The 27,513-nt window shown below is 54.9% G+C and overlaps 1 protein-coding gene across 10 annotated transcripts in view; it reads left to right on the top strand.

Annotated features, from left to right (window-relative positions):
* Positions 1-27,513, top strand: part of EPB41L1 (erythrocyte membrane protein band 4.1 like 1) — a 69,145-nt gene that overhangs the window by 15,008 nt on the left and 26,624 nt on the right. For 9 of the 10 annotated variants that reach the window (XM_032198214.1, XM_032198209.1, XM_032198213.1 and 6 more), the window contains 4 exons: positions 22,610-22,802; positions 23,542-23,706; positions 26,768-26,872; positions 26,955-26,997. In XM_032198214.1, coding sequence (XP_032054105.1) covers positions 22,635-22,802; positions 23,542-23,706; positions 26,768-26,872; positions 26,955-26,997 — 481 coding nt within the window. In that variant the 5' untranslated portion in view covers positions 22,610-22,634. Of the gene's footprint in view, positions 1-16,346; positions 16,425-22,609; positions 22,803-23,541; positions 23,707-26,767; positions 26,873-26,954; positions 26,998-27,513 lie in introns of those variants that run through there. The other variant, XM_032198206.1, reaches the window with a different exon arrangement.

Raw genomic sequence — 27,513 nt, 5'->3', positions numbered from 1 at the left:
CCATCCTGTGCCCGGCTCTGCTTGGCACAGACACCCTCACAGTGCCCACCACGGCGCTGGGGAGGTGCTGCTGCTTCTGGCAGCAAGGCTGTGCCCAGATGGTCAAAAGTGCGTTGTGTGGTGGGGCTGTCCTGCAGCACCATGGTGGGGCTGAGAGCTCTCCTCTAGTTCTGCAGAGCTCACATCCAGACCTGGCAGGTGTCGGCTAAACTACGATGATATTTTGAAAATGTTTCTCTACGTGCCAGATCAGGGGAAAAAGTTATGATCAGGAACTTCGTGCATCATGTAAACTTTAATCTCTTTGCTGATTGCTTCAGTGGTAAAACATTAATTTCTTTCTTTGTGCCGTGACTGCTGAATGGTGCTTCCCCACTGCAGGGTGAGCTTAGCTGCGACCCCAGGCACAGCCAGCTGGATCCTGATCTCCCAGTTTAGGTCTGTCTGCAGCAACCTCCTGGGCAGGGCTTTGTGCCCCTACATGCCTGTGTTATTTAGTGGAACTTTCCTACCAGCCCTGTGTGACAGCAGGAAGCTCTGGTAGGCCTTTCACTGGTTCTCGCTGAGGGCTCTGCCCTTGGGTGTGGTGGAAAGGAGAGGCTTAATTCAGTTGTAGTTTTTTTTTTTTTTTTTTTCTTGCTTCATTTGTTTGTTTTTAACCTCTCCAGCCTTTTCTTTTCATGTCATTTAATTGTCCAAGTTCCCTGAGTGCCTGTCACCTGCTGGGGGTGGGGGGAGAATTTGGAAAACAACACCTGCTGAGGATTGTCCAAGAGGTAAATGGAAGGGCTGGGGGAGAGCAACAGAAAACTAGCAATATTTGCTCACCAGCAGTTGCCCCCCTCATCCCTGGGAGGCCTGCTGGGATGTTGGGTTCCCCAGGGAAGACCTGGCTGGATGTTGAGGGGGGACAGCAAGGCTGGAGCTGGTTTACAGTGGGAACTGGGGCTCTCAGTGTGTCTCTCCCATTTTGGTATTGGCATGGATTTGTGCATCTGTTTGTCAGAACTGTATTTGTGCATCATCTGTATAACTGACTGTGATATCCCCATCTACTCAGGGAGTCTCTGCTCCTTCCTCTGGAAAAAGCGGGTGCTCATCTGTTCCTGTGCAAGCTTTCCCTCTGCAGCTCCCCTGCAATGGAGGAACATTTGCTTAACAGGGTTCTTGGAAATCTGATTGTGTGTGGAAAGTGGAAGAGAGGTGCCAAGAATGAAAAGGGTTAAAATTAAGCAGCAGACTTGGCGCCATACCTGGGCTGGGTTCTTTCCTGGGCTCTGCAGGGGCACTGGGCAAGGCGTGCACTGCCCTGGGCAGCAGAGGGGCACCCACTGGCTGGCTGCATGGCCCCAGGCTGCAGGCAGTGACTGCTGTGTTTGAAACCTGCTTGGGCATGGGGACTTTGACTTTCTGCTGAAGAGAGAGAAAAAAATGAATTTTGATCTTTATATTTGCAAATAATACAAAGCAAACGAGATGAATTGGTGGCATTGTTTGCAGTCTTGGGACAAGTTTAAACCAGCGCCTGGGGAGGTGTCAGCAGCTCAGCCTCTAGCAGGAGCAGTCTGCTGTGCGTAGCAGCTTCAAGGTGCACGAGGGAGCGTGGTGTGGGCATCAGCAGAGGAGCTCTTTGTGCTAGCCAGCTGCTAATCTGTCCTCACTCAGAAACGAGCTGAACAACAGCATACCTTGCAGGCACTGTCCAAAAAGATGTTTGCAGGAACAGTTCCTTCACTGAGCTGCAGCTCCTGATTGGTTTCACTTACTGATATTATTCTTTTCTTCCTGTGGACTTGCATCACTTTCTTCCTTACAAAAAAAATTTTGCGATGTTTGGAAGAATTTCTCCAGCATGTTGGTCTGTATCAGTTGGGAAGCAGCAGCAATGTTGAGGGTTGTGATTTGCCCTTGGTGCAGAGCACTCCCTTCTTATGCCCCCAAAGGCGATGTCCTGTGGGTTGGCATGTTACGGAGGTGGAAAAGTGCTGTCCTGGGCTCGTCGCTGGTTACAACCAGTGATCTGTCGAGCAGCAAATGTGAGCATGGTGTGGTGGAGGATGGAGGCAGTGTGGCAGGTTGGGAATCCTGCTCTGCTGGCGTGGCTGATTGCCAGCTCACAGCATGCAGGGAGCAGGTTGTTTGGGCAGGTGCTTCTGGGTTTGTAAGGCTTTGCTGAGCCTGGCTGTGTCCTCAGCACTTGGAGCTCAGGGCCTTGGGGGAGGAGAGCCAAGCTGGAAAGGGTTATGCCGGTGAGAGCACAGGAGGAGCACAAAAGCATTGCTGTCCTTGGGAAAGCAGGTTGTGTGGTGTTATGGAAGTGCTGCTTCCCAAGCAGGCTGGGCTGGCCGCCTGAGATGGAGTGGAGTGGTTTAGATTTATTCTTTTCCTTTTTGTATCCATCATTTGTCAGCTTCCAGAAGCTACTGGACTCGCAGTGGAAGGTCTGCCTTGTCTAAAAGCATTTCTCCCTTTCCTCTAGGCCTTGGGTACAAAGCGAAGCTGGGGGCCATGCAGTGGGAGGTTGGTTCTGCCTGGTTCTGCTGGCTTGCACCAAAACAGGGAGAAGAGCCAGGAGCCACAAGGCTCCTGCAAGGCCCCAGCACCAGATGCAGCCCCTCGGTCAGGGCAGGGGGCTGGGAGATACTGGGCAAGGTGGGTGAGCACGTCTTCCCTCCAGACAGTGACAGGTTATGTAGGTGAAGCATGGGGGCCTTTAGTCTTCATGATGTGGTGGCTGTGTCGAGACAGGGTTGGGCAGAAGAATATCCAGGTGCTTCAAAAGGGTTTGGATGACCTGTGAAGGCATCAGTGGCTGCGCTGCTCAGGTGTCAGAACTCCAGGCTGTCCCTCAGGGCAATTGCAAGCCTGTCTGGGGAAGTTATTGCCCTGGGTCTGTTTTCTTAACAGACCATTCCCAGTCCCAGGTGTTTGTAAGGCACTTGGAGAATCCTTTCTTAGAAACAGCAAAATGCTTTGGATCAAATGAGATCCTCTGGTGTGAGAAAGATCTGTTTGTAGCCTCTGTAGGCTGGAGGAAAGGGAGGTTGCTGTGGGTGGTGGCTTAAACCCTGTAGCGCAGAGCATCCAGAGGGTGCATCACACAGGTGCTGCCTGTGTGACACGTATCAGAGGATTTTTCATGTTGAATGTTAAGCGAACTGCTTTCTCCGTTGCCCTTTTCCTTAACACTTGGGAGGTCCCTGTCCATGTCCAGGACCTTTGCTGAAACTTGTTGAATGCCTGGGGTCTTATCATATCATGGTATCATAAAGCTCCTGTCTCCCTGCTTCTAGCTTCTCCCCTATACTCTGCTGACAGTGCAGATATCCCTTTTTAAAGGTATGTGTTTGCCTGGTAGAGGCACATTCCTGGCTTCACAGAGCTGCTTGACTTGGTGGAGGAGGCAAGCTGTGCAATGCTGCGTTTTGCAAGAAGCCTTAATAAACTTTGTGCCCCCTACGCTCGTTCCTGGAGCGGAGGGCAGATTTCAGGCAGCCAGTGCAGGGGGACAATTTGCAAGGTTTGCTGACAGTGGCACAGCTTGTGGTGTGTGGCTGCCGGGGCTGCTGCAGGCTCTGCTGTGCGCAGGGCTCTGCCCTGCCAAGCTCTGTCTGTGCCGTGCCCTGCCCTGTGCTCCTGGGTGCCTGAGCCCAGCAGCTGCTCCTGTGCTGGCAGTGCCAAGTGTCCTGTGCCAGCAGTCACCACAGGGCCAGCTGTGGGGACACTGCTGCTTGTCACCACCAGTCCAGCTCGTACTCAGAACAGGAGAGGGCAGGTGCCTTCAGTGTTTTAGCCTCTACTTTTCTGGAGGCAAAAGCCTCCTGCGCTGCAGGAAGAGCGTGGAAGTAAGGAGCTACCCAGCAGCTGCAGGGGCACGTGTCCAGCAATGGGCAGGGCATCAGCTGGGTGCTTGCCCTGTCCCACATCGCAGGGCTGGGTGCTGGTGTGGAGGACGGCCCTGTCCTGGCCTTACATGGCCCTACAAGAGCAGGGAGGAAAGCAAACTGCGATGTGAGATGTGGATGAGGCATCGCAAGTTGCTATCTGTGCCTGCTTTTTTGTCTCACTGCTAACGTCTCGGCAGCACTTGAATCTGGAGAAATGTATGGTGTTTTTGCAGGGCTGAATCATGCTCTCATCTGACCCACCAGTTGAGAGATCTTCATTTGAATGCTAACGAAGTAGTGTGAAAGGTATTTCTTGGCTTCCTGAGCTGTCCCCTGGGAAGGGTCAGAGCCATTTATTCCTGAATTTCAGCTGGGAGGTGTCGCTTGAAATGGTAGGAGCTTGGTGGCTGAAACCCTGTTAAAATGTCCCTGGTCTTGACAAACAGCTGTTTGCTGATGTGTGTGATGGGAGCTGGACAGCGGGGAGCACGAAGTGTTGCTTTTGCATCTGGACAGGCTTGGGCATGGAGCAGCCCAATCCCACCAGCATGGATGCACCTTGGTGCCACTGGGCAGGGCCCTTCTGGAGTGTGGGGAATGGGACAGAGGTCAAAGTCCTCTTTCCTGCTTTTCTCGTGCCAGAAGGGCTGTGTGTGTGTTTTCTAAAGCAAGGCAGAGTCTGCCAGGATCTGTGAACTTTCTCATGGTTCATGTTTTACTGGAGTCCTGTGTGGCACGATGCTGTTGACTTTGGAGCCACAGAGGGGCTGGCCAGGCTTTCTGAGGAGAGCTTGGTGAGATCTGTATGGACCGTCTTATTGACACCAAGCTGGGGGCTATTGTTACAGAAGATTGCTGCCCATCTCCAGAGGGCAATGCCACTGGAGGAGTGGTGTGGTTTGTTGCAGGGGAGGCACTTTTCTGGCTGTCAGGCATGTTGGAAAAGTACGGCTTCATGCTCCAGGGTCAGATGTCTCCGTGCTGCTGGGCTAACACATGATGAGTAAGCAGATGTCCAGGCTCTTGGCAACTGCTGACATAATACAAAGACATAATTGCCCAAACACAGATTCAACATGTGTCAATGAAGTCTGATCTCACTGCATGAGAGCAGCTTTGCCAGTCTCACTCAGAGAGGCTGCGAGCAGGCTGTCCTCACCGTGTCTGGGCTGCATGGATAGTACTGTGGGGATCTTTGTGAGGTGGACCCCAAAGCTTGTGGAAGTGTTGCATATGATCCCTGTCCTTGTGTAAACATTTTACTTCAGGGTGATTTCCTCCTCCCATTTTACCCTTGAATTTTTTCCTACTTGGCCCAACTCGTAGCTCAGCAGCTCCAGCCCTGGCCTTTATGTGCCCTGTGGATGATGATCCACCATCTGCTTCTCACCACAGTGCTCAGCAGCTTCTTCAGCCCTGGGTTTGACTCCTTTTCTCCAGTCCAGCGCCCTGGTTGCTCCCAGGAACTCAGGATCTGGTCAGTAATTGCAGAGCACACCAGCTTAACAGCCCAAGCTTGCCAGGCCCTGCTCAGGGCTGGAAAGCAATCGCCTATCCTGCCAAACATGTCTCTGTTTGGTTTGGTTTGATTTAATATTATAAGATACGGCTGGTAAAGGCATATATTGATTTGAGACTGGAGGAGACTGTTCCAGCCTGCCTCAATGAGACCTTCCTGCCCTCCGTTACCAGCTGGGCTTTGGGATAGAGCTGGCTTCTGCTGGAGGGACAGGAGCTGATGTGTCTCTGTGGTTTCACTGGGAGCATTCCCTTGCGGTTAGTTAGTGGTGATCTTCTCTAGTGCCAGGATCGTGCTTTATTGTTCTCAGCTGCCTGAAGATAGGAGCTGTGTAGGGCCAGGTCCTGCTGACACTGTGCTGCTGTGTGGTGGGCCAGGCTTGCTCTGATGAGCAGAACGAGGCAGCAGAGCTCTGTCTGGGCAGGGCAAGGTCTGCCCACAGGCTGGTGGAAAAAGTGTCTGAAGTGAAGAGGGAATACACTCACTATTCAGTACGTTTCTAGCATGACCTGCTCAGACAACACGTTGAGCAGGACATCATGCTATGTTGGTCTGACATCTCATTTCCAAAATCCTTCTGGCAAAGGGATGGGAGGGAGCAGGTTTGAAGGTGATGGAGAAAGAGTGGATTACAGGGACTGTGGCTGTCAGATATGTTTATTCAGTAGTGTGGATGGACCTCAAGGCTTGTGGGTGGGTGGAGGAAAGGTGTCTGCAAGAACCTCGTGGTTCCACGGAGGCCTGGATAGTAGTGGCAGAGGATGGGTGGGTGGGTGAGCCTTCAGGCTCTCCAGCGCCGTGCCATTGCTGTGGTAACTGCTGCGCGTGGTGGCTGTGGGCTGCAGAGGCATGTGTTCATCCTGCCTGTTGCGTGCACATTGAAGTTCTTGCTGGGCAGAGGAGTTGGGTCACTGAGAACTGGAAGATGCCTTGGGTGCTAAACAAAGAGGGAAATGCTTTACCATAAAGGGAGAACATCAAAAGAGCTTGTGATTGCCTGGAGAGACTTAGATGCTAGAACATCCCTCTCTGTGAGTGATTTGAAGAAAATGTGGGACATGAGGAGGGGATGTAGAGAACTTGAGGCAAACGTGGGGGTGAAGGGTCTTAGAAATCTAGCATTGCTGTGCTGCATCTGTGGTTACATACCAGCAGGTAAATCTTGGTGCTGCAATAGCAAAGCTTTGTTATTCTGGCTAGCAGAGATCTGCAGGAGCCAGGCAGAGAGGAGGGCTGAACCATGGTGTCTGTCCAGCTGTGGGCAGCAGGGTTACCAGGAACAGACCCTCGCTGCATGGCTGAGACCCCAATGGCAGGAGGAGGAGGAACCAGTGCTGCCTGGTTTGGACACAGCAGTGCTCCGTGGCCTGGGAAAGGTGAGGAGATGCAGATCTGATATTGTGGAAAGGTGGGAGCAGCTCTCCCCTGGTGCCCAGGGGACAGGGACAGCCACAGCCCAGGACTGCAGGGCTGAGATTTGGATGAGACACCGGGGAACGTCTCTGATGAGAGGAGAAGCAGGCTGTGGAGGGAGAGGAGTTTCTGCTGCAGAAACTATTAAAGGCTTGTCAGGCCGGTGGACCAGCTCTGTGTGTTGGGCTGAAGGGGATTAAATGAACTCTCCAAGCATCTCTGCTGCAGTGCTTGCCTTGCTGATGAAAGGATGCGGTGACCTCCTGGGGGTTTGCAGGGGAGGCAGCGCAGGCACTGGAGGCCTGCGGGATGTGAGCGCAGGCGGCTGTGGGGACGAGGGCTTCCACGTCAGCAGCATCTGGAGCCTCACCTCTGTGAGTCAGCGTTTTGGGCACTGATGATTCACAGCCATACTGCAAGACAGCCACAGGCTGATGCAGGGCTGAAATTAATTGTCTGGAAGGAGGGCAGCTCGAGAGGAGGGAGACAAGCTGTTTTCCCTAAGCTTTTCAGTGTTTACCAAGCAGGGCTGTGAGTTATGCCAGCACTGAGATGTGCTCAGCCTGCAAAGCATGCTTCACCTTTCAGCCCCCTGCCCTGCCTCCTGTTGCCGTGGCACTTTGGTGAGCAGGCGGCTGATGTCTGGTTGTCACCGTCCTGAGGCTGCAGAGCACAGCCCCCTGTTTGGCTGTGCCTTTTAGGACATTGTTTCAGTCATATGCATCCCCTACCATTCTGAATCTCCAGGGCATAGAACAGGATAATCTCCCTCCTCTGTGGGTGCATGTGCCAGGAGACACCTCTGATCTCCAAACCCACAGTGCCAGGCTCCTTGTTCAGTGCATGTGTTTTTAGGATTCAAATTAAAAGTGAAGACTGAGATGCAGGAGTGGAGATGATCCTATCGTGTGCCATGTGCTCAAGTGGGGTGAAAAAGGAGGCACCGCACCTCTGCTTTCAGGCAGACACTTCAAGAAGCAGCCTCTCCTGGTAGGAGTCTCCCATATTTGTCTGCAGTACACTGGTGACCTTGGAGCACACGTGGACACCCCTGAAAATCCCTTGAGCTGTTCTGAACCAGCTCGAGGCTGAGTAACAAGTACCGTTTTTATGCTTCAGGAAAATTAGTCAGGGTTTTTCTGAATTCTTTCTGGGCTCAGTTAACCTCAACATGAGGTTTAAATTGTCATAACTACCACAGACGTGTTCTTCTCAGAAGGCCTGGCCCCATCCTTGATGCTGTAGCTCAGCTCAGAGTGTGGCGAGGTCAGAGGCTCAAGTAATGGGTCCTCAGTGCATGTGTGTCCAGCTCAGTGATTACCAAGCTTGAGATTTCTTTATGGACACTTGAAGGATTTTGCAGACGAGGTGCAGAAGCCCTGCAGCAAGCTGAAGCCTGACAGCAGTACATTTTTTGCTTTTATTTTGCAAGTCATTGTAGGATTTTCCATTTGTGCTTTTTGTTTTTTTTGTGGTGTCTGGCCACTCCGAAAAGCCAAAGGACAGATTTTCCCCAGCTCTGTGGCAGATTCCCCCTCTCTCTTTGGGAGACCAGTGAAGCGTGTTGCTAGTGTGGTAGACCTGCAGCAACATAAGGAAGGTTGTGCAAATCCATGAGACTCTTGTCTTCCCTCTCTGAGGCAACTAGCTGAATTTTGTCTCTCTGCTGCTCAGCTCGATGGGGAGGTGTCTGGCTGGCTGGCCATATACACCACATCCCTTTCCACATGCGTTGCCTGGGCTCCTGGTCACCGTTTCTGGCTCCTGCTCAGCCCTTCGAGTTGCTTCGACACCTCATTGGTCCTACTTTGACGTATCTGTTAAATGCTTTCGAGCATGAAAATTTCCAAGTCACAGATGTTCCCACAGCAGATGCAATTCATTTCTGCTGCAGGTATATTTTGGGACTCCAGTGTATGAGTGAGCACTGCAGCACTGGGCACCGTGGGCGCATTGGAGGCCAGCGTTGGGGTGGCTTTGGGAACTGGACCTGAATTCCTGGTGGTCGGTGTGTCACTGTGAGGATACAGCACTGCGTTAATGTGGTTTTGTTTTCTGTCCTGAATATAAAGCAAGGACAGAAAGCAGCACAGGCAGAGCTAATTGCTGCCGATAGACAAATGGGATGTATAAAAAGGGTAAAGTGGGAGAGGACGAGGGTAAATCTGTTCCAGAAAGTCAGTTGTTTTGTGTATGAACGCTTTGTGTGGCAGAGCCAGCCCAGGGCAGGGCTGGGCTTGCCACCCTCCACCCCCCAGAGGCAATACCTTGGCCCCTGGGGAAATGCCTGGGAGGGGAGCAGATGGGAGAGCAGAGTGGCCTCCTGGCTGTGGGCAGGGGTAACTGCTGCTTGCATCCTGCTCCTGTGCTTGGACCCTGCCCTGGGGCTCACCCAGTGCCCAGGCTCTCCAGTGTCTCAGCCTAGCTGAGCCTTGATCTAGTAAAGTGGGCAAGCAGCAGTTGGCTCCATGGATGCTTCCCCTTGGCAAGCACCTTGGATTCAGCCAACAAATCTGCCAGGGAGCTTTGTTTTGGGTCTGGTGCGAGGCATGGTCTGTGGGAACCCCAGGTACTGAGACACCATCTGAGACAAAGTGGAAGTGAGTGCGCCCGGCAGATGCGGGAGGCACTGGGAGGTTCTCCAGGCCAATGGGGACCATGAGCTTTGTAGGGGAGCAGAGCTGCGAGGCTGGAGGCTGCCTGGGAGAGGCTTAGTGCACAGACCAGGCACTAAGGATCGCTGCACTGGGGCCCGTGTGCTGGACTGTCCCAGTGCTTTGAGTGGAGGCAGGCAGAGCTTGGTGACAGTGCTTGCAGAGGGTGCTGTGGGTTGAGGGGCCGCCCACAGCGCAGCGGGGCAGCTGTGGTCCCAGGGCAGGAGATACCTTCTTGTCAGCAGCAGTTGTTTTTCTCAGCAGCCCCAGATCTGCTCGTATGTCCTGAGTCCCTGCAGGGTTCCCTTGCATCCCCTGTGCAGGTCAGCTGCTGAGCTGACGCATGCTGCTCTGCTCCCCACCCTGCAGCAGCTCCAGGATGACTTTCCCTTTCTTCTCCCTGCACTCTGTTATCCTTTCTTCCGTCTGTTCTGTGCTTTATAACATTTGCCTCTTATCTTTGATAATTGCCTGTGAGGCTTGAACGTCTCCAAGGCCTAAGAGACGTCTTTGCTTTGGAAAGAGGCCAACTCTCTGGCTAAAAAGGTCATTTCTTCCGTTCCTGGGCATATTCAGGGAGTGTGAGGCCCCTTCTCTGCAGCAGCCTGGGAAGACAGGGATATTTCTCCGTTCGGCCAGAGATCCTCCTTTTTGCATGTCCACTCTGCATTTGAGCTGTGGGTCTTCACCAGTGGCTGTGCTGCTTGCTAGCTTGATCCTGCCCTACCTGCCCAGCCCTTCGCCTTGCTGCTGGTGCTGCAGCGGCTGCTCTGACCGTGTTGGGAGGTCAGTGCCCTGTGCTGGACTCGCCAGTGGCTTGCCAAGTGCTGCAATACGCAGGGAGCCCTTGCTTTGCAAGTTCCTCTCTCATCCTTTAGGCTTATTTGGAATTATTTGCTCTGGAATTTCCTAGAGTCCCAGCCTTGCTTTGATCTGTTCTCAGTAGTGGGAATGTGGTTCATGGTGCCTTTGGTGCTTGTAATGTGAGATGTTAAACAGGAGATCTTAAACAGGGACAGGTAGTTCAAGTCTGGTATTTCAGGGAAAGTCCATTTTGGGCAGGGACCAGGCATTATGCTCCTGCAGCCTGTGCAATGCTCCTGCAGCCCTTCTGCTCGGGCCACGGATGGACAGCGGCTGCCCCCAGCCGTAACTTCTTTAATGAGTTGATCTACGTTGGTAGGCACCAGGCCCAGTAATATTTCTCCTCTGGTTGGTGTCTAATATCTGGACCAGGAATTTATTCTCAGCACACTCCAGGAGTCTCCTTGCTTACAGCCTGCTGTGTGGCTTTTCCAGCAGGTGGTTGAAAGGATCATCAGGATGACAGAATTCATCGGGATGAAGGCCTGTGAATACAATGCTTCTTGTAGTTGAAGGCCTCATCAGCTGGCTCCCCTTAATTAGATGGCCTGTAGCAGACCCCAACCACGAACTGTCCCTTATTGGTCTGCTCCTTAACTTTTACCCCCAGGCTCTCAATCTGTCCATGGCTGTTTCTCAGAGACCTCTGTTCCCCAGACCTCTGGTGCTGCTGTGGGGCAGTGGATGTGTGGGTATGGGTGTCCCTGGGCATGCCCCAGGTATGTGGGTACCCTTGTGGTGGCCTGAGCTGGTCCACAGCCGGGTGTCAGAGAGGCAAAGGGAAGGGCCTTTATGTTTCCTTGCTGTTGGGATGGGATTTTGATTCTAGATTCCTCTTCTCTTTATCTTTAAACATCTGCTCTGCAGGACTGGCAGCTTGGGGACCGGTGTAGAAGAGGACGAGAGTGAGAAGATCCCTGTCTCTTTGTCCCTGCCAGCCCCTGCTAGCTACTCCTGACTTTTGAACCGTCCTTAGGTCGCATCCGGCCTTGAAGAGCCTTGTCCCCTTAAGCAGCTTTTGTGAGCAGGAGAGCACTCAAAATCAGAGGCTTATTTGGGGTTGAAGGAAACCTTGAATCAGGCTTGTAGATAAAACTGCGCCGTACAGGAGAGAGCATCTCTTCCTCCTGGTTTGTGAATGTCTCCAAAATAATGGTTGACAGACAGTTTCACCAGGCTGGCGTAGGGGGAACTGAGAGCAGTACCTCTTTGCCCCAGCAGAGTGCTGCTGCAAACCAGGCTTCTCTTGCCTCTGCTGGGATCTAATGGCTTACTGTGTTGTTGAACTAAAACCTAACCCCAATTTAGCTGTGACCCCTTCTAAGAATTGAGACGCATCCCACACTGGTCAGAGGGAGCTGGCAGTCCTTCAGCATCTGAGTCACTGAGCAGCATTTTGAATTGCTGCAGGGAATACAAACGTTTGCCTCCTATGTCAGCTGTGATTGCAAGGATGAGAGAGAATGGTGCTGCAGTTCAGCAGGGTGAGCAGAGGTGGTGAAAAGCAAGGGCAGACGAGTCAGCAAGCCACTGTGTTTGCAGGACCTTGCAGCTGGCACGCGTAGGTCAGTGCTTGCTCTGGGGGAAGCATCACAGCCCTGGGGCTGGTCTCTAGACTGCTTCTCCCCTGGGAGGCCTGCAGTGGATTTTGGGGTGAAGGTGAGTGACCTGGGACAGCCCAGGCTTTAGCTGGCTTTTCACTAAGCGCAGTCACACCACAGCAGAGTTAGGGATGGCACCACTGCTGATGTCTTCTTTCTTCTGGCCCTAACTCTGCACTAAAATGCATGGAGGTCTCCGAGACCCTGCCAGAAAACTGTGGCATGCTGCCTGGACCTGTGCTTCCCTGTGGGGCTCATTTGCCTCTCCCTAGAGTTAAAAGCTAAAACCAGGGGAGCTTGTCCATGGGGGCAGCTGTTCTCCAGGCAGTGCATGCTGTGCTCTGCCACCACTGTGGCTTCCTCCCCTCCTGGGGTGCCTTCCCGTGGCTTCCAAGCACCCCTCTCCTCCTGCAGTGCCTGAGCTGAAGCGCCACTGGGCATGCAGTGAGGGCCTCCGAGCATTCCTGGAAGTCTGGGGCTGCCCAGTGTCCTTGCAGGGACAAGTGGGGCTTGGTGGGGATTGTCCTCCAGGGAATATCCCTCTGTCTGTATTTGGGATTGTTGCAGTTGCTTGCAAGAAGTTGAATAAGGCGTCAGGGCTACATTCAGCTCTTTAACCACTGAGGACGGTCTCTGTGCTGGTCCTGCAACAAGTGTCCCTCACCTCTGAATGCAGTGATGATGGCTGCATTGCTCCTGACTCTTTTTTTTTTTTTTTGGGGGGGGGAGGGGGGGTGGTTAAACAGATGGCTTTCCAAAAACAAAGACAGCCCAAGACAAAACTGAGCTAATTGTCCCGGCAGCGGGTGTGCCGTGACTGTCAGGACTGGCTCCGTAGTGGTGCTGATGTGCCGTAATGTGTTGCCACGGAGAGCGTGGCAGTTTTCTTTTCTACCAGGTTTTTGTAAAAGTCACTCTTGCTGTTCTGGCAGCATGCAGCCGCCTTAGGAAGGGGCTCCACGTTGTCCCACTGTTGCCCACATATGCTGGGTCTTGCAATTGAGCCCTGTCCTGCCCCCACAGCCCAGCATGGCCTCCAGCCCTCTCTGCCTGTGCTCAATTGCTATTTTGGTGTTTCGTTTCTACTCCAGATCTCCACTGCCTTCCCTGACCTGGGATTTTATGCAGATGTTTAGCTGTTTGAGGCTGAAAGGTGTTAAACCTCAGTCCATCTGTCTGCTGGCCCAGCTGCTCGTGCAGTAGGACGGATGCTGCCGCCCCCACCTTTTATTTTGCTCTCTTCCTACTCCTGGAGCTGCCCATGCCTTGCCACCAGGGCTGTGTCTCCTTGTCATGGGGCCTGGGGGTGGCAGGGCACCCTGTGAAGGGCTGGATGCTTCTGGGTGCTGGCAGCCAGGAGTGATGCAGCCTGAACCCCCCAGCCAGGAGGCAGCGCAGGCTCATGCCGTGGGCTGCCCAGCAGGGTTCCGCTGCTGGTAAGGTCTCAGGTGCCTTGTGATTCCCATGGGCTGAGCTGCCTGTGGGTTTTGGAGTGAGAGAAAAGCCTTCCCCCGAAGGCAGGTTGCCAGGGGCTTCACATTCTGCAGAGCCTCAGGCTGCAGCCAGCTGGCCCTTCCCTGGGTGCTCCCCACCAGTGAAGGCGTTTGAGATCCGTGTGTCTCCTCTGTGATGTTTGGTGTGCCTTAATGCTGGCCAACGTGTCCAGCCCGATGCAGATACCTGCCACGGGGGCAATGAGGGGCAGCTGCCTCCTTGCCTGTGTCCCCATCCCCGTTGATGTTCCTGGGCTGGAGGTGTGGGTGCTGCAGGTCCCTCTTAGCCTGGCACCCAGGGGCTTGAGCGCCTTCCTGCCTCTGGCTGGGTGCACTGCTTCTTGCCAGGGGCTGCCGTATCACCATTTCTTCTCCTGTTTTCCACACACTTCCCTGAAGAGCTGGTGCAGGGGCGTTTCATGTGCTTAAGGGCTGATCGGATGGTGGAGGTGTCCCGTGGTTATTGCCAGGCCCGCTAGCTGCCCTGGGGTGAGCGGCACGGTGCTAGGTGGCAGTGCTGCTGCTGCCTCCCTCCTGCTGTGGGCCACGCTGCTAAGGGCTGGGGCGTTTGGCTGAGCTGTTGTTGTGCTGGGGTGTGCATGACATGATAAATTAGGTCCTTCCCATCATGTGTCAAGTCCAATCGGAGCCATGGTTATGGGCTCAGGGTCTCTCTCTGACTGCTCCATCGCTCCCTTTCTATCTCCTCCTCCTCTCAGTCTCCTCTCAGCCCTGGCCTGACCCTGTCCCTCTGCTTTCTGCTCATCGCTTCCCTGTTTGTGGTTGCTTCTCAGCTGCTGGGGCTCTGTGGCTGCAGCATGCTGTGGAAGAGGATTTTGGCTCTGTGTCTCTGTGCCCTCCAGGTTTTCCCCTTGTTTGGACACTGCGAGGTGGCTGTAGCCCCATGGCAGTGGACGGGGATCTCCATGGAGCAGCACCACATCTCACCACCTGGCCCTGTGAGCTGTGGCCAGGTGCTGCAGTGGTTCTGGTGGTTTCACAGCTGCGGGCGCTTAGAGATGAGTGACACCAGATCGAGCTGGGGTGGGAGAGGTGCCTGCCAGCCCAGCTGCTGTGCTGGGAGGGAGGGAAGGAGGGCTCCTAGCAGGGGCAGGGTTCCAATGCTGCTGGAGAAAGGCCAGGTCAGCCCTCAGGAGCTGTGCTGGATTGTGCAGAGGGCTGTCCACAGGGTTTTGGGTCTGACATGTGCCCACATTTCCAAAGGGCACAAGGAAGAAGCTCATCTGGTGTGTCCCACTGGGAGCTGTGGGCTTGGCTGGTCCATGTCTGCTCTCCTGGGGTCAGGGAGTTAATTAAGGGTCCAAATCATCCAAATTAGGGTCAAAATGTACTGAGCATGAGGGGCTGTTCAGAGAAGTGTGGGATGAAGTCTTTGACCTTGCTCTGTCCTGCTACCTCTTGCTGGTTGGGGAGCAGCCTGAGCCTTTCTCCAGCATGTCCCTGGCTGTAACCATGCTCTTGCCACCTCCAGGGCACTGAAGTTCCAGCATATTTTGCAGGATCCATGCTGGTGATGGTGGGGAAATCTTCACCTTAAAGCCTGTTTCTCTGATATGCTGCCAACACCCAACTGGCTTACCCTCAGGGCTGCAGCCTCTTGTTTCCCCCTAAGGTGGATGCTCCCCTGCTGTCAGACTGCCTGCCTGCCCCAGCTGCCTGGACAGCCATGGACAGCCCTGGCTGCCAGACACAGGAGCAAGAAGGCCAAGCTTCAAGGAGCCACGGCTGAGAGGTGATCACTGCTAGGGTGGGACCTGTCTATGGGGTGCTGCTGTGTGGCCATGCTTCGTGGCAGGGCAGGAGCAGAGTGCTGCATTGTTTTAGGGGTGCTGGGTCCATGGGCTGCGTGCGATTCTGCAGTGGTGTCCTCCCTGGTCCTCCTGCTGAGCAGCTCTGCTCGTCATCCCACTCTTTGCTACGTGAGAGTAGCCAGAGGCCTAACACTGAAAGCTGCCCCTCTCTAAACTGTGCAAACTGGATGCTCTCCATGAGCCCCCAGCCTGCTGCAGCGTGGCCCTGCAGCCTCTGCTTCCCTGCAAGAGTGAATGTGGCACAAGGGCAGGGGGTGCAGCCCCCATGCTGCCTGCTCCCCATGGGCTGCTCAGGTCAGGGGTGCTGGGCGCTACCTGGGCTGTCCCACGGCAGCTCTGACGGTGCACCCGCTTGTGTTTTGGGGTTTCCTGCCACTAACTGAAAGCAGGATCCTCTGCTGCAGTGATGTGAGCGCTGTGCTTTAATGGATACTCAAGAACTCTGTGCTGTTGGGTACCATGGGAGTGCAATACACATGTGATGCAGTAACTGGCCCCAGTGCGTGCTCTGTGGTGTTTTTCCTCCCTGGGGGGCAGAGTGGGACAAGGAGCCACACGTCCCATAAGCAGAGAAATGCTGGATGTCACACTCAGCTCTTTGGTGTGGACAGGGCTGATGAAAGAGCTGCTGTTCAGCTTTTGCTGTCAGTACATCTTCGATCTGACTGCTGAACTAGTGCAAGTGTGGTACCTGGATATCCTATTTCAGAGCTAGCATGGTATTTTCTGCCCTACAACCCATTAAAGAGACCTCGTCATGGCATCAGAATGATTGCAGCCTGTCCTCCCGTACTTGGCCTGGGATGAGTCAGATATTTGCAGGTGAGAGAGGCTGAGCAGTGGGAGGGAGGCGGACAGGGCTGGCATAATCTTCCCTGCGGGGTCTGCGCTGTGCCCGAGGACTGCAGTGTGGGTGCAGAGCTCCTGGTGAGGTGGGAGCCTGAGTGCTGTGGGGGGGAGAGCAGGGAGATCCCCGGCTGGCGGGGCAGGAAGGCAGCCCAGTTCCCAGCGCCGCTGCGGCTGCAGTACGCATCAATCAATGCACGGGGGTGTTGGAGTTGAGGAAGCGCCTGCTCTGCAGAAAGCGCTGCCTTGTGCACGGCATCAGCCCAGCAGAGAGGAGCTGTGCTGGCAGCATGGGGACTGGGAGATCACGCCAAGGTAGGAACTGCCCTGCTATGCAGAAGGCAACCGTGCAGGATGCTCTGTGGCGCTGCCTGCTGCCCAGGGCCATCCGGACCTGGCTGCTTCCCTGCAGGCAGCTGCAGCATCTGGGCTTTCAGCAGCAGCACCTGCCCAGCAGAGCAGCAGTCTGGGTGGGCTGTGGGTCCTAGAGACCATGCAAGGGGAGAGGGGGCGGACAGTTTTCCATTTGGGGAGCAGGGTGCGGCCATGCAGGTCTCCATCCCTTCCAGCCCTGCAGGAGGAGGAGTGGTGTTGGGCGCTCCAGGAGCTGGGAGCACCCCATGTTCCTGACCTCCTCACCCTGCTGTCACCAGGGCAGCTGGTAGGATTTTTTGGCCCTGTTGTGAGGCCTGTGGCAGAGCTGTGTGTTTGCAGGCAGAGAGCCCTCTCACCCGGTGCTCTGGGCTGCTCCCGCAGTGCAGGGGGCTAGCCATGGTCTGGGGTTTGTGATCCTTGCTGGGATGGCTGGGCACACGTTCCCTTGGGCTCCTCTCTGTTTTTTCCAGGATGACTGAAAGGTGCTGCCTGCACTCCTTACCATACCTGAGGCCTGCCAGTATACCTGCATGGCTGCTGGGGGCCTGGCAAGCTCCTCAGCCCCTCCGAGGGCTGGAATCAGCTCTGGAAAGCTGCTGCCTGCGTCTGAGCGATTGGTGATGTAGCTGGGCCCCCACGTGTGGAGTTGCGAGGCTGCCACCTCCCTCGTGGCGCTCCCCACACTGGTGCTGTTTTGCTGGGAGCACCCCATCTCCAGCAGTCCCAGGGGCCATGGTCTGTCCTGTGGTGTGGCAGCGGGTTTTGCTGCCTGGAGCAGCCCTGTGGGGCCCTTGGCAGCTGCTGTACGCAGTGGTGAGGGAGAAGGGCACCGCCTGGTTGTTGTCCAGCTCCGAGCACCCTGGTTACTCTGAGGTTTGGGATGTGTGTGCAGGCATTCTGTCCTGCACAGGCGGCTTTGCAGGAATACACGTGTGCTATAGGAATACATGCTGCAGAAACAGAAACCTCCATCCCCAGCTTCTCCATAGGCAGCATCCTCAGGGAAGAGAAAGGAGAGGATGGCTAAGCCCGGGAGCAAAGCGTGATGCTCAGCCTTTAAAGCTAACCCAGCAGCACAGAGTGAATGGGAAGGCTCAGGCAAAACCCGGTTTGTTTGGAGGCAGCAGGGAAGGGGAAGCTCTGGGAAGGGAAGCACTGCGGAGGCTCAAGCTGTGATGTGCTGGGGAAGTGTGGGGGCAGAGCTTCTGGGTAATCCATGAATCCACATGCCAGCTTGAAGGGGGGTGAGGAGGAAAACACCAAGGAAAAGAGAAGAGGGAGGAGATTATGGGAGATAATGGGCATTGCAGGCAGGTCCACCTGTGATCCCATTAAGTTTTTTTGTTTTTTTTTTGCTATTCTGGTGTGCCTGTCTCTGCAGCGTGGAGCTCTGACCAGCTCCAGCTGTGTGACCTCAAGTTCGCCATGCTGTGAATATCCTCCAGCTGATTTTGCATCAAGTTTCAGCATGAGTGAGCCAGCTGTTGCCACAAATCGGGTTTGGGGAACCCAGCTGTGCGTGGCATGCAGTCCTGTGGCCTGCAGGTGCGGAGGAGTCCTCCAAGTGCCCCATCCCTGCTGCCAGACATGGGGTTGGGAGGGTGGCGCCCACCCCCTCCTGCCCATCCTGCCTTGACTGCTGCTGGCCTCGTCACAAGAGCTGGGGAGCAGGGGGGCAGCAGGGGTGTCTGGAGCAAGGCGTGGGTGGGCAGAGCCTGCGATGGGCTGCGACAGGGCAGAAGGGGGGCTCTGGGAGTAAAAGGCAGCTGGGCTGTGTGAGAAGGGCAGGGGTGAGGTGGCAGGTTGGGGGTGTAGGCAGAGGGCTCTGGGGCAACGCGTCCCTGCACTGGAGTGGGATCTGCAGCTCCAGCAGAGCTGGAAGCCACTGGCAAAGCCACCACTGAGTGCCAGCCTGCACCATGGCATGCCACCGGCCCTGGTAATGCCCTGGCCTCAAGTCTCAGTGGTGCAGCAGCGGCCCCATGAAGTCAGAACCTGCTTGCTGCTGGCTCCAGGGGTGCTGTGGTTTTGTCAGCAGAACTGGAAAGGAATAGTGGAGTTAATCTTGCCTGTGCAGATTGGCTTTGAAATGGAAATCGTGAGGCTGCCAGGTGGTGGGACAGGAGTGCTGAGGAGGTGCAGGGTGGCAGCCTCTGGCACAGGCAGCTCAGCCCACACACCAGAGGGGCTGTGCTGGGCACGGCTTTGCTCCAGGGGGATGCACGAGGAGTGACACCAGGAGCCAAGGACAGCGACAGGACAGCATGGGCAGGCTGCTTACCCTGGAGGTTTGGGTCCTGTCCTGCTCCTGCTTTAGGCAATGTTTAGGAAAAAAAAAATGAACTGTTTGGGACAGCATTTCCACTAGTCTCAAACAGAGAGTTTAGCTGCACTTCTGATCTAAACCTCTCCTGTCAGTTTGTGGTGCCAAATGTATGTTAGGTTGTAGCAAGCTGCCAAAAGGATGGTTTATTTCCTTTTCCTATTGCACCCATGGCTCTCCACATCAGGGGTTTCCTGTGCAGAGGTGCTGAACTTTTGTCTGCAAGGGGAGGTGGCAGGAGCTGAGTTTTGCATCCGAAAAGCAGTGTGAGATGGCAAGCACTGCATAACCAGTTTCTTGCTGCCTGGAAGTGTGCTTTCCATCTTTGAAGCTCAGATAATTCCTGCTCAAGTCATATAGATGCTCTGGTAATAAACATCCTCTGGTTTCAGAGCTCTTGAGTGATGCAGCAAAATCCTTGGGGGAAATGAGCTGCCCAGGCTCCCTGGGGGGGGGGGGGAAGGGAGAGAAGGGGCTGGAATTGCTTGTTAACAACGAGCTGGGAGTGTGGCCGTGTTTGTCTGTATGGAGGATGGCTGGGAGACATGGTGCAGTGGTGGGAAGCCAGGCTGTGTCCCCGAGCACTGTGGGGATGGTCTGTGCACTGGTGTTCCTGCCTTCCTCGGAAGCCTTCTCCTGTGGCTGGGCCTCCAGCAGGCATGGGCCACGCTGTTTGATGGGGCGCTGGCAGTGCTGGAGGGTGGCAGCATCCTACACGGGGACAGGAAGGAGCCAGGCTGAGGCTGACCCCCAGTGCCCAGCCAGCTCTGAGCATCCCTGGCCCCTGTTTCTGCCTTCCCCGTGCCCCTTTTGCCTTGGGGTGCCCCTGGGGATGTGTTCAGCTGGGCTGGCGAAACAGGGCACAGCCTGGGCTGCAGAGATGGGGTCTCAACTTGGGCCCTGGCTGCTGCTGCCCAAGAAAAGCTCCAGAAAGCTTGGTAATTATGAACTATGAGTTATGAACTTGCCAGCCGCGATGCCCTTCCAAGTAGCAGCTCAGCCTTTTACTCCCTGAGCTGGTTCTGAGCCCTGACCTGAGAGCACTGAGGGGCCCCACGTGGCCTCCTGGACGCTCATGGGGATGGGCTCGATGGGCCCTTGCCGTGCCCCTGCTGGGTGTTGGTGCTTGGATTGCTCTGCATCCATGCTAAGCCTTAGCTTCCTGCTGTGGCCCAGGGATGCAGGTGCTGGTGCTCCAAGGAGCTGGGTGGCACCTGAATCCAGGAGGGAGAATGGCCGGTGGGGGTGAGCCATGCTGGGACTGGTGAGGGGGGGCCAAGGGGGGTGGCAGAAGGTAGGAAAAGGCAGGGTAGGATGTGAGTGAGGAGATGAAATGTCTTTAGGGCCACATCAGGCCCCTTCCTTATGGCTTGGTGCTTCTCCTGGCAACATTACACATTGGCTCAGCCGCCCTGAAGCTTCTGCGTTGTGCTCTCGCCTGCTGCAGCAGGTCCCCGTGCCTTATAGGCTGACACACAGGGCCCCTGGAGCTCATGCTCCAGGTGGGCACCGCATGCACTCGTGCAGATGTGCGATGAGAGTGGTGATGAAGCCCCAGCCTGCCAGCTTTGGGTGAAACCGATCCAGTCAGAGCTGAGGTGTTTCCGTGGGGATCAACATTTTGGGGTGGGGACACACATACTTCATTTGTAAGAAAGTTTAGAAACTTTAAGTGAAAAATTCAGGGTGGTTTTGGCCCAAAGTGACTATTGCTATTTAGAGACTCCACGTTAACTTAAAAAATCACACATCAAGAAGTGTTCTGAAGTGTTTCACGCACCCATTTGAAGTGGGAGCGTGTAACATTTATCTGAAGTTGAAAAGCAGCAGCCCTCCATCCCATTTCCTCCATGGAAAAAATAAACCAGTGGTGACCTTCAGACTATTCTCATGCCCTTAGCTGAGTGCTTGGGGTTGTCAGGCGAGCGGGTGTTTCTCAGGAGGCAGAGGCAGGTCGTCCTGCCTGTCCCTGGCCATGTCCACGTGGGGCTGGCCACTCTGTGCCTCTTGGGACAAGGGCAAGGGAGAAATTCCAGCTCTTTTGGTGTCAGCTGAGTCTCTCTGTGGTGACCTGAGGACTGGGCTGCCACAGCTATTGGCTGGGCAGGCATGCTGCTCCTTTTCTGCCTCTCCCCTACCACCCGGGGAAGCCAGGTGTAGCAGTACTTCTGGATGAAGTTTCACAACTCCCCTCTCTGCTGAGGACACCTGGAAGGTGCAATGTGAGATGCTGCAGGGGTTCCTTGCTGATGGCTAGCTGAACTCCACCATGCCGTGCTCTCGTTCCCCCTCCTCAAAAGAACGGGGGGGAGAAAATATGATGGGGAAAAAAAAGGGCTCAATGATTGAGATAGGCACAGTTAAAAGGAAAAGAATAAAAACCAGTAAAGGCCACACAGAAGCAAAGAGAGAAAACAATTATCCTCCAATTCCCCTCAGCAAGTGCTGTTCAGCCTTGCCTCGGGCAGCAGGGCCTCGGCATGTGTGGCAGTGGCTCAGGAGGACAGACGCTTTCACAAGGAGAGCCCCAGAGCCCCCCCTTCTCCTTCTCCTGCTCCTCTCCTGGGCAGGCTTGGAGCTGTGCTGCGAGCTCATCCCTGCGTTAGCACAGGCAAGCACTGCTAGGGGATGAGCAGCCCAGGTGGCAGAAGGGTGATGGGTACAAAGGGTGCTCCATGCCCTGTGGAAGCGGGGGCCGTCCCCAGGAGCCCCCACCAGCCCCGTGGCTGCCCACACCTGCCCTGCAGCCTCGAGCCACGTGCTCAGACTGCCCATGCAGGAGGTGAGCATAAGGGCTGCCTTGTCTATTGCTGCTGTGCCTTGTGCTGCCCTGGTGAGGGCTTGTCGGGGGCATTGGCAGAAACCAAAAGCGGGGCTCTGTGCCTCGGTTTCTCCACTTCATACTCTGAACAGCAAGGTCTGGCTAGAGGTGCCCATGCCAGCAGATCTACTCTCTCAGTTTGCACTTTCCTGCCTTTAGTACAGCTTTTCTGGGGGAAGGAGATAGTGTGCTGCAAGCATAATGTGCAGAAAGGACAATGTCAAGGGCACCATTTCAAAAATACGTTACTCAGCACCCCAGTAAGGGACAGTAAGCACTGAAGTTGCCTTCCCCCTGTGTTTCTGGCCCTAGTTTTGTTTTTGCATCTTACACAGGATGAACAGCTGGAGCTGGAGGCAGGTTTTGTCCCGCCTACCGTGCAGGGTTCAGCCTTGCTGGCTGTGGGAACCCAGCGTGCTGTGCTAGTGGGAATACAGAGGGGAGAAAACAGCCATTCCGGATGCAGTATGGAGAGTTGTCCGTGTTTGCAAATTCCTGTGTTAATGCAGCATTGTAACCTGACTCAAAGCCTGATTTTTTTCTTCCCTGAATAAAATATTTCATTGGTTTTATATATGTATATTTTGTGTATAAATATTTATACATATTTATGTAGGAGATTTATATATATACATACGTTCTGCTGCAGTTACCAAAAGCTCTAGAGCTGGGATACAGCCCCAGCTCCCTGAGTACAGTGCTGGGGAGGGAGCCTGGTTTCCTGCCTGCCCCCACGCACCCTGCCTGCCCTGCTGCCCCCAGCTCCCCGGCAGGCTGCAGTTGCCGTGGGGTTGAGGTGCTGCCATCGCTCTCCATGCCTCCGCCTCAGGCTACCAAAAGGTTGGAGGCTGAGCACTCTCTCGTCCGTGGTTGGCAGGGCAGAATGCACACAGGAGTCTGCGTCAGGGCAGCTCGATGCTAGGGACTTTGGGTCCACATGGGAGCGGGGCTGCTGGTGTGACGCTTTCTGTCTCTGTCCAGTGCCAGGGCAGGGTGACGAGCAGCCATGACAACAGAGACAGGTCCTGATTCGGAGGTGAAGAACGCACAGGAGGAGGCCCCACAGCAGCAGCTGGAGGCGGCCACCCACGGCCCCACTGCCGTGCCTGCCAGCCGGGAAGCTGAAGCCAACGAGAAGCCTGGGGCGCAGCCCGACACCCGAAACATGGAGCCGGTGAGTAGGCAAGGGACAGGGGCTGTGGCCCAGGTGGGACAACAAGGGAAAGACTGCGGGTCTGGATGAGCATCAGGCCTTCAGCTATTGCCAGCAGCTCCTGGCATCAGATCCATACTTCGGAGCAGGGCAGAGCCTGGCACTCAGTTTGTCCAGCCCCCAAGCCTGCAGCCACAGAGAGGAGGTGGCCCCAGCTGCTCTGTGACAGACCCTACGTATGTAAGCACTGCTTTCTGCAGGGCCGTTTGCTGCACTGTGGCTTTGCCAAAAAAAAAAAAAAAAAAAAAAAAAAGGTCCAAAGTGCTAATAGTGGCTAGGAATGGCACTGCTGCTTCATGCAGATCTGGGCAGGAGAAGGAAGCGGGTGGCCAAGCATCCCAGCAGCTGAGCTGCCCCTGGCAGGGCTGGGAGCAACTGTGGTACCCTAAGAGCTGCCACTAAGCAGGGGAGCCCCAGCTCCGTGCTGCTGCCAGTGCTTCCAGCAGCCACGGAGCTGCCTCAGCCCTGCCTGCTGCAGGAGGCAGCCAGATAGGGAGGTCTCAGCTGCTGAACCAACGCCAGGCTCACAGACATTCTTTTTGCAGGGTCACTCTTCCAACCGTGACTGTGGCAACAGCGGGGAGTGGGGGTCAGGGGTGAGCTCCTGGCTGTGGGATCCTGCATTGCTAAGGGGCAGAGGAAGTGCTGGCCTCCTCTGCTGGCCAGTGCCAAGTAACTCTGTGCGTCTCTCACCTTCCAGGGCACAGACATGGAGGAAAAGGACTACAGCGAGACCGATGGGCTCTCTGATAAAACAACACCTAGCAAGACCCAGAAGTCGCCCCAGAAAATTAACAAGAAAATCAAGAGTGCCCTCTGCAGAGTGACCCTGCTTGATGCCTCTGAGTATGAATGTGAAGTGGAGGTGAGTCAGAGGAGTGCACTGGCGCTGAGCAGGGGACATGTCTCAGTCTAGAAACCCTGCCCAGCCCACAGCTGGCCTCCAGCAAGTCCTTGATGTCAGGGCTGTTCCAAGGACAGCTTTGGAGTACTTGTCATACAGACAAAATGATCCACAGAAATGACCGTTTAAGTCGGAATTTCAAAACAAACAAAAAATCTGGAAGGATAGACCTTAGCTGGAAATTTCAGCTTAGAGAGTCCAAATTTGTTAGCTACTCATTATGGAAAACAGTGTGTAGAAAGCAGAAGCTTAATAGATGGAGATAAAGCTCTGCATGAAAATATGTGCATGACACATATGTATGCCAGTGTTTCTGTTGACACCTCAAGAGCACAGCGTGTTTGCTGTCCCACTTGCTAAGGCACAGGATGTGTGTGCATGTGTTTGTGCAAAGAGGCCAACATGTGCAGATACACATGGCTCCCTGAGATGGGTTTGCATGTGTGCACACAGACCCACATGGGTTTTGGCAGCATTACAAACTGCACCTCACCCCAGTCTCCCTGTTTTCATCCGTTGTGTCCTTCCCCATAAAACTGGCAGGCCAGGGACCGTCTGGGACATGTGCTGAAGCCTGGCAGGAGTGCGTGTGTGAGTAAATAGAGGTGATACACATGCATGTATTTGTCAATGCACCCTCATGTGCGTTGGCAGAGCAGCAGGCCTGGGCACCCTGCTGCGGGTATGTGGGCTGCTTGCTATTTGTGCAGTGTCGCAAGCGTGCAACGCGAGTGTGGGCGAGTGTGTGCTTCCCTGGTAGTGGCTGTTGCTGCAGGAAGGGACAGAAGGGACTAGCGCCCGCCAGTGGCCACCTTTACACTGGGATATATTGCAGGCCTGCTTGAGCTGCTGGAAGCACGGTGTTAGGAGGCACCATCAAGCCCAGAGTTTGGGCTGGGATAGGGGCTCTATGAACCCACTCTGGGGAAGAGGCAGCTCCGAGAAGGGTTGTGAGCCGGGCGTGCCCATTTCTGCACTTGCTTCTGTCTCCTGCCTGCATTCAAGGAGGCAGCACATCTCTGACCTGCAGCATCTTCCTGGTCAGAGGGACATTTCTGAGAAACTTTACTTAAAAATGCAGAAGTTGAAACTGTTCAGAAGCAGAGATCCTGGAGCCTTTGTCAGGGAGACCTTTGCACTTGCTGCTGGTGAGTGGGTGGAGGGGGTTTTGTTCTCAGCAGGGTGGCAACAGCTCAGGCTGTGCACAGCAGACCTGCATCTGTATGCAGGTCCTGGCTCCACGAGGTCTCAGCTGCACAGGATTAATGAACATAAGGAACGCTCCTGCTCTCTGTGGCTGCACAGGAATAGTGAATGCCCCAAGGCAGCTGGCGGGGGAGGTCTGGCCTCTGGGTTCCAGCGCCAGCAGTGGTGCCTTTGATCTCTGTGCTCCAGCAGCCCTTACTGTCACTTTAGTGGTAAAGTCTGTCACAGAGAGCTTTAGTGGCTGTGGAAAGATGGATTGTCATGAAGATGAAAGTCTCTCCCAACAATATAACCAGAGCTGAGTGGTCCTGTGACTCCAGTGGGCTCATGGGGCAAAGGAGTGACTTCGGTCAGCCCTGAAGCAGCATGTGGTGGTGTCATCCTTCCCCAGATCCCCATTCACATTTGCCAAGCAAAACCTGCATGCAAACACAAGTCTGGGATGTACAATGGCTGGCTGCTTTGTTAGCAGAACAATGATTCTCAACAAGCTTAGGAAAAGCAGAGCATTACAGTCCCAGCCCCCCTAGGCTTTGTTTCTCATTTTGTTCCCGGTGCTTGATGTTGGCAGTGAGCTGGGGCATGCAGGGCTTTATTCACAGTGAGGTCAAGTTCTCTGTTGTTGCAGTGCAGAGGACAGCGTTGACTCAGCAAACACGGAGCTTCTGCTCTCTAAAAGTGTAATTTGGGGTGTAGGGGAGAGGAGGAGGAATTATTTAGCACAGAAAGGCTTGTGCTGAATTTCTTCTTTCTCTCTGTTGGGCCCCCTGGAAATAGTTTTGCCTTGTCTGCACACAGAGGATGTTAATGCTTAATTCTGTAAAAATCAAAAAGGGAAACCAAACCATTTGGTGTTACACCCCTGGTGTTACACCCCTCTGTGTGCTGTGTGCTGAACCCCTGCCGTGGAAATCTGGGTTAGCTGGAAGGGGAGGATACAGAAAGGGTATGGCAGGAAATGCTGGGGTCTGGAGGAAATTTGGATGTCAGGAGGAGATCAGGGCTGGGGTCTGGCAGCAGTGAGACATTGTAAGTTGTGCTGGTTTCTGTGAGAGTGGCTCCAGTGCTGCAGTGCTTGGTAGAGGTACTCAAAGAAATGGGTACCCCTCAGAGAGGGTAAATCAGGAGCTCCTGGTCGGAGAAGTCTGTAAATGCGTGAGAAACACATGAACCTCTCCGTGAGCAATCGTGGGCCTCACTGCCACCGGTAGTGAAGAGAAAATGTATGAGTGAGTTAAGAGGACCAGTAATGAGGGCACCCTCCATCGTAGCATGTGTCTTAGGCTCTTCGTGCTTCTCTTCCATCCTGCTGTGCTGTGAGGAGGGCGTTGGGAAGGAGCTTGGCCTACAGGCAGCAGCATCCACCACGAGGTCTGGGACGCGTTTGTCCCAACCCTTTGCTCTGGAGCAGAGGTGCCTGGTCTGGCTGCACCCTGCTCTGATTTGGCACCGCTGTCCCCTGGTGTGATGGGGGATGAGCCAGGTGGCCACTGGGTCTCCACCAGTCTGTGGGACCTGCCACAGGCTGCACCGTGGGCTGTGTGGCCTGGGGAGCACATGGTGCCCTGATATGGGGTCTGTGGGCCCAGGCCAAGCACTGCCAGACGAGGGGGCTGCTCTTAAAGGCAGCCCCCAGCAGTTTTGTGTGGTGGCCTGAGGGGGCCAGGGCTGCCCTGATCCTGGGGCTGCTCCCAGCCAACACCGATGCAGGTGGGGACGAAGGTGTCCTGTGTCCAGCAGGCGCTGCCTTCACCTGCTGGCTCTCTGGAAACATGAGGGAGCTGGTTTACTGTGAGCCTCTCTGTATCTCCTGCAGAAGCATGCCCGAGGCCAGGTCCTCTTTGACATGGTGTGTGAGCACCTTAACCTCCTGGAGAAGGATTACTTTGGCCTCACCTTCTGCGACTCCGACAGCCAGAAGGTGAGCATGGGGGACCCCTCTACGGCCACCCCACTGCTGAGCGGGGTCCCCAGCCCCCTGACATGTTGTCTTCTCCTTTCAGAACTGGCTGGACCCCTCCAAGGAGATCAAGAAGCAGATCCGCAGTAAGTGGTTGGGGAGGGCCATTCCTCCCCAGCGCTGGGCTCCCAGACAGTTTGGCCCCAGCCACTGCTTGTGGTTGGGCTGAGCCCTCACCTCAACTTGTAACTCTGTGCCCTTGGTGGGTTTCAGGTCCCCGGCTGATCACAGGACAGGGCAGGGATGTGGCCGGGAGCCTGGTGTGCCACGGGGTCACACATGAGAAACCTGGGAGGTAGTAGCTGGAAACCAGGCCCCATGCAGGTTCAGCCGCTGTGGCAGGGAGCCTCCCTGCTCATTGCCCCCTCCCTAGCACACTGTCCCTGGCTGCTCAGTCCTTGCTGTGCCCTCCATCAGCTCATTTTAGTAGTGTGGCAGAAATGATCGTCCTTTTCTGTCAGGTTAGTAAGTCAAATCAAGTGATGGGGCACTCCAACAAACTCAAGCACTGAGGCATGGTCAGGGCCAGGAACAGCCCAGCTTATTCAGGTGCCTGTTAGCCCTGCCCACCTCCCATCCTGTTCGTGACAGGTGTGGGCATC

The sequence above is a fragment of the Aythya fuligula genome, chromosome 16, assembly GCF_009819795.1.
Source record: "Aythya fuligula isolate bAytFul2 chromosome 16, bAytFul2.pri, whole genome shotgun sequence".
Classification (NCBI taxonomy): domain Eukaryota; kingdom Metazoa; phylum Chordata; class Aves; order Anseriformes; family Anatidae; genus Aythya; species Aythya fuligula.
Note: the sequence above shows the minus strand (reverse complement) of the source record. Positions and strands in the feature narration are given on the sequence as shown.